The sequence below is a fragment of the Schistocerca serialis genome, chromosome 4 (genome assembly GCF_023864345.2).
Source record: "Schistocerca serialis cubense isolate TAMUIC-IGC-003099 chromosome 4, iqSchSeri2.2, whole genome shotgun sequence".
NCBI lineage: Eukaryota > Metazoa > Arthropoda > Insecta > Orthoptera > Acrididae > Schistocerca > Schistocerca serialis.
Window position 1 is genome coordinate 685,489,832 of NC_064641.1, and position 12,943 is coordinate 685,502,774.

At 42.7% G+C, this 12,943-nt stretch overlaps 1 protein-coding gene across 1 annotated transcript in view; it reads left to right on the top strand.

Annotated features, from left to right (window-relative positions):
- The window catches only part of LOC126473177 (ABC transporter G family member 20), a 406,331-nt gene that overhangs the window by 294,511 nt on the left and 98,877 nt on the right, over positions 1-12,943 (top strand). The window contains exon 4 of the mRNA XM_050100065.1: positions 11,370-11,524. Coding sequence (XP_049956022.1) covers positions 11,370-11,524 — 155 coding nt within the window. The remainder of the gene's footprint in view (positions 1-11,369; positions 11,525-12,943) is intronic.

Genomic DNA, 12,943 nt, shown 5'->3' on the forward strand with positions numbered 1-12,943 from the left:
GTTTTTATGGATTTTCAAACGTCCACGTTACACCCCGACATCTCCAATCGCCCACGTTACACTCCGATACAAGACAGTGCTTCTGACGTATAATGAAAGGAACGTCTTCCTAGTTTCCGTCAGAATCTGATACCAGCTCTTTCACTGAAAAAAGCTAGCGTTGCTTTTCTTCTCATATCTTACCTTTTCCTGCTATCACCTGTAATTATGCACTATCTAGTCAAAAGTATTCGGACACCGCTACGTAATGCGGAATTGCATCATTGCACTATTCGCTGTATCCGCGTTATCCAGCTGAAATGTAGGGTTTTGGAGGGATCGAATGAAGGGTAGAGCCACGGGTCGTAACACATCTAAAATGTAACGTCACTGTTCAGAGTGCCGTCAATGCGAACAAGAGGTGACCGAGACGTGTAACCAATGGCGCTCCATACCATCACGCCGGGTGATACACCAGTATGACGATGACGAATACACGCTTCCAATGTGCGTTCACCGCGATGTCGCCAAACACGGATGCCGACCATCATGATGCTGCAAAAAGAACCTGGATTCATCCGAAAAAATGACGTTTTGCCATAAGTGCACCCAGGTTCGTCGTTGAGTACACCATCGCAGGCGCTCCTGTCTGTGATGCAGCGTCAAGGGTAACCGCAGCCATGGTCTCCGAGCTGATAGGCCATCCTTCTGCAAACGTCGTCGAACTGTTCGTGCAGATGGTTGTTGTGTTGCAAACGTCCCCATCTGTTGACTCTGGGATCGAGACGTGGCTGCACGATCCGTTACAGCCATGCGGATAAGATACCTGTCTTCTCGACTGCTAGTGATACGATGCCATTGGGATCCAGCATGGCGTTCCGTATTACCCTCCTGAACACACCAATTCCATATTCTGATAACAGTAATTGGATCTCGACCAACGCGAGCAGCAATGTCGCGATACAATAAACCGCAATCGCGATAGGCTACAATCCGACCTTTATCAAAGTCGGAAACGTCATGGTACGCATTTCTTCTCTTTACACGAGGCGTCACAACAACGTTTCACCAGGCAACGCCGGTCAACTGCTGTTTGTGTATGAGTAATCGGTTGGAAACTTTCCTCATGTCAGCACGTTGTAGGTGTCGCCACCGGCGCCAACCTTGTGTGAATGCTCTGAAAAGCTAATCATTTGCATATCACAGCACCTTCTTGCTGTCGGCTAAATTTCGCGTCTGTAGCTCGTCATCTTCGTGGTGTAGCAATTTTAATGGCCAGTAGTGTATATACATCCATTCCGAGAATCGAAGATCTAGACGATTTTTTCCTTTTATCGACATTGATACTGGCAGGATATCGGGCCCAGGGATTCCTATATTTTCGAGAGTGTTCTAATTTCAATTTTTGTGGTCGCGTAACAAAGAAAATTTTTTTAGTATGATATAATTTCAAATTAGCAGTTAACCAATTTTCCCTTTACTTATATTGTGAAACCCTTCTTCTTGCCAAATTTCATGATTCTATGTCAAGGGGTTTTAATGAGTGAGTTTGCAAGCATCAAAATATATGACATAAATGGCCGTATATTTTGACTCGATTGACTTAGAAGCTAAACATTTTTACAGCGCCAAAAGGCTATAGATCTCAGTAAGTGACCTAAATTTCAACTTGATACGTGCACCCGTACCTAAGAAAATGGGTTCTTAACAAACGGACAGACATACAGTCTGATAATAAATGAAAAATGTGATGTGATATAACTATAGATTAATAATTTTGGGATTATTTGCCTTTGTTTGTCCTAGCAAATTTCATGGTTCTATGCCAACGAGAAGTACCTTGTACGTTTTGATGGCTGAGTTTGCGAGTATCAAAATATGAGACACAAAAGGCCGTATCTTTTGACTGCATTGACTTAGACGCTTCACTTTGTTTTGCATCGCTAAGAAACCTTAAACCTTAAAATCTGACATAAATTTCAACTTGATACGCCTGCCCGTTCCTCAGAAAAGGATTTTGAACAGTCAGAAAGACAGACAGACAAAGAAACGGTCCTGCAAGGGGTCTGTTTTTACCGATTGTGGTGCGTACCCCTAAAAAATGGGAAGACTGATAGAAGCTGACCTCAGGGAAGACGAGTTTCGGTTCCGGAGGAATGTTGGACCAGGCGAGGATACTGACCCTGTGACTTACCTTAGAAGGCATGTTAGAGGAGGGCAAATCTACGTTTATAGCATTCGTTGACTTAGAGAAATCTTAGGTTATATACCGCTTGTTCAGAAGCCAGACTGCAATTATCAGGGTCATAGGACGTGCAACGGAAGCCGTATTCGAGAAGAGAATTCGGCAGGAATGTAGCCTATCTCCGCTGGTATTCAATAAGTACATTGAGCAAGCAGTAAAGGAAACCAAAGAACAATTTGGAATTATAGTTCAGAGAGAAGAAATAACAACTTTGAGGTTTACCGATTGCACTTCTATCAGACAGCAAAGGACTTGAAAGAGCAGTCGAACGGAATGGATAGTGCCTTGAAAGGAGGATGTAAGATAAGCATCAACGAAAATAAAATGTAGTCGAATTAAATCAGGCGATACTGAGAAAATCAGATTAGGAAATGAGACACTGAAAGCAGTAGACGATGATGTTGGCCAAAATAGAGAGGATGTAAAATGCAGGCTGACTATAGCGAAGAAAGCAGTTTTGGAGAAGGAGACTAGTTTGTTAACATCTAATGTAAATATGATTGTTAAAAAGTCTTTTCTGAAGGAATTTGGAGTGTAGTCTTATACGGAAGTGAAGCATGGACTATAAGCGTTTCAGACAAGAAGAGAATAGAAGCTTTTGTGATGTTGTGCTATACAAGAACGCAGAAGATTAGATGAGTAGATCGCATAATTATAAGAATTTGGGGAGAAATGAAATTCATGACACAACTTGACTAAAAGAAGAGATCGGTTGTTGGAAGAGATTCTGAGGCATCAAGAAATCATCAGTTTAATATTGGAAAGAAATGTGGGAAGGAAGGTGGAGGGGCGAGGAGGGGAAATTCTAGAGGGTGACTAAGAGATGAATACAGTAAGCTGGTTCAGACGTACGTAGTTTGCAGTAGTTATTCGGAGATGAAGAGGCTTGTGCAGGATAGACTGGCGTGGAGACCTGCATCACATCAGCCACCGGACTGAAGAAAAAACAAAAAGCAAAAAAACAAACAAGCCGGCAACACGGACAGGAAGACAGAGAAGAAGTTCGTCGCTTATGCATAGTAATTTCACAAACTTGTTCTCCCGCTTTCTGTACGAGCTACGCTGAACGAGTCAAGTAAATTCATTTCTAGTGGAGCCTGACATTGTCACGAAGGAGATGTCGGTCTTAATGTAATTATTAAGCAACAATTTTTAATATAAAAAACTTTTAATGCCTAGACTACAGTTTTGAGTACACTACTAAAGCAGGATGACTAGTTTCCGTAGTTTTCTACAATCGTCTTCAGTTTTTTCAAATTGTTGAAGAAAGGTGAGCATGCAGCGAAAAGTCATCATTAGCTGTAGTCACGCAATGACATGCATTTGTATTATGGACCAACATGACTCTGGCAGTACGCAGTTAAAGACTTCATCATGAGTGAGCCGGGTTGTATACCATAACTGCGCAACCTGACGGTAATAAAGAAGGAAAATGGACAGTTGCAGTAGTGAAAATTGCATCAAATGTCCATAATTTGCAAAAATACCTGCTGTACAATTGCAAATCATGGGGACGGGAAGCAATTTTCACCAATGCAACAGGCCATTTTCGTTTTTTGTTAACATTCGTGCGAGATTATGGTTTGCAACCTGGCTCACTCATGATGAATTTTTTAACTACATACTGTCATAGTCGTATTAGTCCCGAATACAAATGCATGTCACTGCATGACTACAGCTAATGATCCTTTTCAATGTATGATAGTAGATTTTTTACGAATTGAACGATCTGAAGAGGGTTGTAGAGACCAGTCGAAACTAATCATCGTACTGTAATTGTATTCTGAAAACTACAGTCCAGGCAGTAAAAGTTTTTCATGTTAAAAAAATTGTGTTTAACAAATTCATTTCTCTGGGCTATCTTTCGAAGGCATCGTCCGTATAACTCAAGGAAATCCCCTCCCCCGAGAGCAATTTTACGTTATCAGTACACAAAATTTCCTTATGTGAGTTTCTATCCAGTGACAATCTCTGGAATTCTTTTTGTGTCTATCGGCACCTTTGCATCAGCGTTGGCAGCATTTCTACACTGTTGTGAGAACTTTGCCGTAGGGAAGCCATCACTGGCGCGAGCCTTTCTGTTCCCTTGGCATGCAAGGACGCAAAGTGTTTGTGTTCTAGATACAGTTTACTGTTTACTTGGAGAGGTTTTCCCCTGAGTATTGCACGTCATGCATCGCATTATCGCTTTCTCACTGTGGACGCGGTCGATGACCTCGCTGTGTAACGGGCAGCCACGTCTTCATCGTAATAACACCCTTAGCAACCATATACCTATTTGTACTTGTTCTTATTTCCTCTTTTTTCGACTTCTCTCACTTGCTTTTATTCTGACAGTCGTATGTACTCATGAATATTCTCGAGGTATTTACCTGCCAAACAGTTTCATTAGGGCAAACGAAATACCACACAAATAGTTAATACTGATTTGGGTTTAGCGTAGTACGTACTTCCACAACTAAACTTTAATTAGTTGTTACATTCATGTTGACAATTACTTAACGATTTTATCATCAACAATCTTGTTGGCACACTATTTCCTTCCTGACTGCTTAAGGTTCTGTCGACAACAAAGTCATTTAATAAAGAATACGGCCTTAGTTATCGGTTTTTGCGTTATAAGCAGGGTCACGATTTTTAGGTTCACAGTTCAGATTCTGTGTGCCATTCGAATACCTCGACATTGTATTCACATTTATTGCTACTCAAATGTATTTGTATAACTTAAGACGTGTATTTAACGCTATTTTTGACCCGCTTGCAATGTTAACAACTGTTAATCCATACACTGTGCTACTACCTCTCAGGTTTTGAATGCAACCGATTAAATTTCATGTTTTGCACATCTTCGTATTGTAAACATGGCAAGAAAATAGAACGTACATAAGAATCTGTTGTTTATTTCCAGCCTCTCTTAGGCAGTTACGATTGCAGACAACGGAAATTTCCAACGTCTTCATTTTATGAGCAGCGTTACGCTTTTACGTCAATTGCACGAATTTTGCAGCAGCTACGTCAAAATGTTCCAGTAATCGACTGCATCAACTTCGGACTTTTAGCTGCAGTGCAGTTTTTAACAAACCAACGGAGATACGTCATCTGAAGTTTATTCTGGGTTCGTTTTTTCCTGGAAGCAGCTTTATTTCAAGCATTTTTTCCCCCTGTGTGTTTCCGACTAGCTCCATTTATACTGGGCCAGTTCACTCAACGCTGCGCATCTACGGTACTGCCCACTGTACCACATATTAAGGGAGTTTCCCATTCCATTAGCCTAATCTTGCCTTCATAGTCCCTCGGAAAGCTATACGTTGGGTGCTGTAGTGCAGTCTTAAGATGTTAAATTAATAATGGTTTATGCTTACGCGAAGTACTAGACGTATATCTTCAAGCTTCTATCAGTTCAGGTTTTGCGGCGTACGTCCGATATTACTGTTAATGCTGTTTGTATGGGTTCCACACACTTGAGCAGTAACGATGGGTCGTCCGAGTGTGAGTAATTTCATTTGTAGATTGACTAAATTATCTCAGTATCGTACGAAGGAATCATAGTAAGCGATTGGTTTACCTTTGGCTGAGCGTACATACTCTTTCCTTTTTATGTTTCTACAAATTTTTCTACCTAGGGATTTGACTGACTCGACTTGTGACTCATCGGCACTGTATTGGACACAACATTTTTGCTACTTTCGTAGCAAAGTATCAATAGTATCAAAACTGTAGTGTCCAATACAGTAGCGATGGTTCCTCTACAGCTTAACACGCTTTTCAACAAGTTGCCCCCCCCCCTTTCCTCTCCATCCTCCCCCCTGTCTTTCTCTCTCTTTCTCCCTCTCTGCATGTCGTGTTCTGAACCGAAGGTACAGTTCCAGATGGATTGGATTGGTCGCGAAGGAGCGGTGGATTGGTCTTCTCGGTCTAGTGACTTACGGTTTCTGGACATTTTTCTTTGAGGATGCGTAAAGGATGTAGTTTATCGCGATATTTCAACAACTACAGGTACCATACAGGAACGTATTGTGCTTGCTTTGATTCACTTTAGCGGACAACACTGGAAGCAGCGATGAATTCTTTCATCCAACATGTGGACCAGTGAATCACTGTGCATGATCACCACTTTGAGTACCTTTGAATAGACTACCGTTTTTTGTGCCCACGACGGATTACAGTACTGCAGAATGGTATTAAGATTCCCCGTTTTTGTTTCTTATTAGAATTTTTTACATAGGTGAATAAGTGATATGGTTTTTGAACTGACCCTGAGGGTAGGAAGTGGATGAACAGAGATCACGTCATAATTACAACATAAATAAATTACTTCTTACAGACATTAATTTTTCCGTCCAAAATCTGCGTCCCCTCGCATTTGGTCATAGGTTAAACGTCGCATAGTCCCTTCATTTATAATATATGGTCACATTTTCATGTCACGATTTTTTTGTTTTTTAATTTTTGTAAGCCGACTGCTGTAGAACACCACTTCTGGTCTTGCACTAACAACAGATTTTTCTTAATTTTTGTCGTAACTGTGTGGTCATTTGATGTCTCTTTTCTTATTTGTTTGGATAAGTGTTGTCAACCAAAGGCACGCGGGCTCTTTTGTGTGTGTGTGTGTGTGTGTGTGTGTGTGTGTGTGTGTGTGTGTGTGTGTGTGTGTGTGCGCATGAAACTGATATTTTATAGATCTTACTATTATGTTAACACATTTGGGAGAGTGGTATTGTGGCTAGTCAGGGAGTGTGTTGTAGGAAGTTGACATTGTATCTCATAGCTCTCAGAGAGTTCGTAAAAAGTTTTAGGTGTTCTGGTAATTAGATTTTTCGTTTAGAGGTTATTTGGAGGGGAAGTTGCAACATTAAGAGGAAAAGGATCTGTGGAATTATTCTGATGATCATCTGTTGGGGTATTATTGTATCATTTTATAGCAACAGTAAGTAGTAATTTATTTATGTAAAAATTATGACTGAATTGTTTTCTAATTTGTTAACATTGTATATAAAATCAAAACCGTGTTATTCCAAATCATATACACTGAAGCTGCAGTCAGGATAAAAGTTGAAACACATCTGGAATAAATGTAATAGACTGCAGGGAGAGAAAGAAGTTCGAATTTATAAAACGAATGCTCTGGTTAATGTCCCTTTGTCAGCTAAACAAAGTTTGCTTAATACATTTTTATTTTCCTTTTAGTCAAAAAAGTTATTGGAGGTGATCACGAAAAATAGGACACCTTGTATTACAAACATTAACGGTCTTATAACATTTCCTATTTGCTTTTACATCTGTCAGTTTCGTCCCTGTAAGAACAACTTGCTGTTTCACTCTGCCCTGTTCCCCACTTGCGTCACACAGTAACAATGAGCACTAGTGGTGCAAAGCTGATCCACCTACGTCTCCCTAGCACGTACGGAAATATCTTCAGTTATTCCATAGTTGGCCAGTGTGGCTCCTATCGATGTCATTATGTAACAAAAAAGCATTGGTCAGATTTATTGTGAAATGATTTGTCTAAAAGTAAAAAATAAAACAGATTAGAGAAACATTTGAATGATCCTTGAAATTGTAGACAGAAAATGAGGTGTCAATTCAGAATTTAAGCTTCAGTGTTTAAGTTCACATAGCAATAGCTTCTCTATGGGACGTTGCAGCAGACTGCACAGCCTATATAATCCTCTAGAACTCTTTAAAATTCTAAGTTAAACACTGAACTTCAGATTCCCAGCCGACACCTCAATCGCTGTACATGATTTGGAGTATCATTCAACAAAACATTTTTGTTGCTGTCCGGTTTTGTTCAGAAACTATCTTATTGACACATTTGTTTTTCAAGTTTCTTCTGCTCTCGAGATCTCTTGAATTTAGTACTTGATTCGAAGGAACAATTTGACAATTATCGCAACAATGTAACTTTTTATGCTGAAAATAGCTCTGAGCCTTGAAAAGATGAACTTTTTCACACGTCATTTACATAGCTCGCAGCAACTATTCGTGTAATACTTCAATTTTCTTTCAATCCAATAATTGAGTTTTCCATATAACCTGATTGTCTTAAACAAATTACATATTTTTTTTACGAAAGTAGGCCTCACTCTGGTCAATTTAACACCCCATTTGTCCAATTCCGACTCTTTGTTTGGTTTTGAAAATTCGGACAATGTGTAATACACTGAAGCGTCAAAGAAACTTGTATAGGCATGCGTATTCAAAAAATATAGAGATATGTAAACAGGCAGAACACGGCGCTACGGTCGGCAACGCCTATGTAAGACAACAAATGTCTGGCGCAGTTGGTAGATAGGTTACTATTGCTGCAATGGCGGGTTGTTAAGATTTAAATGAGTTTGAACGTGGTATTATACCTGGGCCCGTCAACACCGACATTGGACTGTTGATGACTGGAAACATGTTTCGTGATCGGACGAGTCTCGTTTCAAATTGTATCGAGCGGATGGACGTGTACGGGTATAAAGACAAGCTCATGAATCCATGGACCCTGAATGTCAGCAAGTTACCGTTCAAGGTGGTGTAGGCTCTGTAATGGTGTGCGGCGTCGGAGTGATATGGGACCCCTGATATGTCTAGATACGACTGTGACAGGTGACACGTACGTAAGGATCCTGTCTGAGCACCTGCATCCATTCGTGTCGATTGTGCATTCCAACATACTTGGGCAACTCCAGCAGGAAAATGCGACACCCCTTACGTCCAGAATTGCTGTAGAGCGGCTCCAGGAACACTCTTCTGATTTTAAACACTTCTTCTGGCCAACAGACTCCCCAGACACGAATATTATTGAGCATATCTGGGATGCCTTGCAACGTGCTGTTCGGAAGAGATCTCCAGCCCTTCGTACTCTTACGGATTTATGGACAGCCCTGCTGGATTCTGGGTACAATTCCCTGCAGCACTACTTCAGACATTAGTCGATTTCATGCTACAGCGTGCCGCAGCACTTCTTAGTTTTCGCGGGGTGCTACACGATATTAGGTAGGTGCACTAGGTTTTTTTTTTTTTTCTTTTTCTCTCTACAGCGTATATAGGAAGATTTGCTATCGCTCCGTTCAAACGTTTGGTTCTAAAATCATGGCTGTAAGAGCGAGGAAAAGGAAGACTGTGCTAGCAATAGATGTGGAGCAGGTGAATCACGCTCTGCCTCGAAGTATGAGGTCACAGGTGTCTGGTGACGCCCGCTCCGAATCATTGTATTCTGCGCGAAGCGAAGGGTCGGTGCGTCGCAGCAGCGGTATGCAACCGCTGCCGGGGAAAGCGGCCCCGATACGCGAAAATGAGACAACGAGCTGTGCTATTGGTACGCCCACGGTGCGTTCCTCGCGGGCTGGCAGACCACTCTCGCTTGTTGCTGTAACAACCTGCCTCATTTCCATCTGTCGTCTCGTCACAATAGTGCTGGGCACCTAGCAGGGGATTTTGGAACGTCTTGTGGTTCAGTATACCCAGAATACCTTTATCTTTGTTTACCTTCAGAAAGGAGATCGGCACGGATGATGAAAAGCTGTATCTAACATTCTGTTACTGTCTACCCAAAGCATATTGTTGTATTCCGTAAAGCGAGTCTAGCACCTAACATACAAGTCAGCAAGACGCCTACCTACGGATTATGGTTCGGAGGAACTCTGACAGCATATGTCACCATGTTGAATACTGCTTTTCGTGCAACCACAGGACGTCGTGTTACGACTCAATCTGTGCACAATACCCTGCATACTGCCCAACTTCACTCCCGACGTCCATGGTGAGGTCCATCTTTGCAAGCACGATCCTATGCAGCGCGGTACAGATGGGCCGAACAACATGACGAATGGACAGCTCAGGATTGGCATCACGTGTCGTTTGGAGGCAACCCGGTCAGGCAGAACGTCTTAGACATACTGTCCAGCCAATGAAGCAAGGTCAAAGTAGAGGTTCCCTGCTGTTTTGGGGTGGCATTATGAGGGGGCCGACGTATGCCGCTGGTGGTCATGGAAGGCACCGCAACGCCTGTACGATACGTGAATGCCCTTCCCCGACCGATAGTGCAACCATATCGGCAGCATATTGTCGACGCATTCGTCTTCATGGACGACAATTCGCGCCCCCATCTTGCACATCTTGTGAATGACTTTCTTCAGGATAACGACATCGCTCGACTAGAATGGCCAGCATGTTATCCAGACATGAACCCTATCGAACATGCCTGGGATAGACTAAAAAGGGCTGTTTATGGACGGAGTGACCCACCAACCACTCTGATGGATCTAACCAGAATCGCCGTTGATGAGTGAGACAATCTGGACCAAAAGTGCCTTGATCAGCTTGTGAATAGTATGCCACGACGAATACAGGCATGCATCAATGCAAGAGGATGTGTTATGGGTATGAGTATTAGAGGTATCGGTGTGTAGAGCAATCTGGACCACCACCTCTGACGGTCTCATTGTATGGTGGTACAACATTCAATGTGTGGTTTTCATGAGCAGTAAAAAGCTCGGAAATGATGTTTATGTTGATCTCTATTCCTATTTTCTGTACAGGTTCCGGAACTCCCGGAACCGAGGCGATGCAAAACTTTTTTTGATGTGTGTATGAATGTGTGGTGTCTATTATTTCATCATCTTATATAACTGATTCGCCTTGATGGGCAATGGATCCACCATCTTCAGTGCGGATGTTCATTTATGCCTAACCTCCTGCGGTGTATCACACTGGAGACCGTGGAGGATATGGACAGAGACTGCAGATAGGAGACGCTGGGTGAGAATGTGTGAAGCGTGCCGAAATAGTCAGCGCAGTTGCGATAAGTACCGTGTCCGGGTTCCGCAGGGGTTAACGCAATTGCCTAGTAAGCAGGAGATTCGGGGTTTGAATCCCGGTCCGGCACACATTATTACGCGTCGCTGTTGATTCCGTGTAAAGTCCGGATGCAGCTGAATCGATAGTCCCTTTCCTTTCTCCCCCTTCCATCTTCCGTTTACATATGATCAGAGATCTGCTATACTGTTCACTTTCTCGCCCTTGCTGCACTGTTGTCACTGCGAGCAACCACATACTGTCGCGATTTATTGACTGTAATCTTATAGCATGCAGAGAAAACGCTCAATTGACAGTGCTGTGCTGTATCGGTAAAAGAATTGTTTTGAATGGTTTGCAGGAGATCGCGCTGTTCGGCGAGTTCTCCATCAAGGAGACGATGATGTACTTCGGCTGGATCTTCGGCATGAGCACCTCCGAGATCCACGAGCGGCTGCGCTTCCTGCTGGACTTCCTGGACCTGCCCAGCCAGAATCGGCTCGTCAAGAACCTCAGGTGAGCCGCCGTCGCTGTAGCCCCAATGGTACCCTCTGCAAGTTGGCCTCCAGTACCACTAAATCCCTTACTACAACGAGATGTAAGAAAAGCATTGGAGTCGAATAACAGATCCATAATTTTGTCTTATCGGAATTGCCTGCTACACAAAATCCGCGTTACCAATTGCGAGAGGGAGTGTTGTGAACGTACAATAATAACTGAATGCTACTATTAAATCCAAACGTCCAGGGTAGCACAAAACTCTCTTACTGCTACAGTTCTTTAATGGTGGCTACTTTGCACACTTGCAAATAAACAATTGTCTGATGGGGCGGCACTGTAACAAAGATATTGCAACACAATAATAAATAGCAAAAAATATTTATTAAGAGCATGTTGCAAAATGGTACTTAGCGTTGGTACTGTTTGATTTGTGACACCTGATTTCCTAAACCTAGTCCGCCTGCTTAGCTGGGTGGTAACGTGCATGCCTCCCATGTAGCTTGCCCGGGCTCGATTCTCGTCCGGGTTAGAGATTTTCTCCGCTCGTGGACTGGGTGTTGTGTTGTCCTAATTTCTTTCTCCTCATTGCCACGAAAGTCTCCCAAATGTGGCGTCGACTGAAATAAGACTTGCATTTGGCGGCCCCCCGAATGGGGCTTCCGGGCCAACAATGCCATACGATCATTTCATTTTTCTTGAACCTAATACAATGATGTATAAATAACTTTGCTTTCTCTTGGCCGTCTTTGGTCTTATCGCTATAACTGGATATAATATTGGAGACAGTCTGGGTTGATTAAAGTTCTCCATAAACAGCGGCTGCTAAATCCTAAGGTAATCTTCGGAGTACTGTACTGAGCTAATTGCAGGAATAAATCTGAAACGCCTAACTGCTGGTGTGGAACTGGCAGAGTGTCCCGCGTGCGTCGTGTTTTGGTGCCTATCTGCGCAATAATTCCATGTACCCAAGTGAGAGGCGGAAAGAAAGTAGCCAGCAGTTGATAGCGTCCCATACTGGCTGTACACGACACGCTGAAGGAAGGACTTGGAAACAGGGAGAGGACCGTGTTTGTGAGTGCCATCTGGAGGCTGCTACATGTAACTGAGAGATGCCAGGCGAGTGGTGGTAGGCTTTCACCGTATTTGTTGTGTACCTCTTGCTAGATACAGGGTATCATCTGGAGTGCCCCAGGGAAGTGTGGTAGGTCCGCTGTTGTTTTCTATCTACATAAATGATCTTTTGGATAGGGTGGATAGCAATGTGCGGTTGTTTGCTAATGATGCTGTGGTGTACGGGAAGGTGTCGTCGTTGAGTCACTGTAGGAGGATACAAGATGTTTTGGACAGGATTTGTGATTGGTGTAAAGAATGGCAGCTAACTCTATATATAGATAAATGTAAATTAATGCAGATGAATAGGAAAAAGAATCCCGT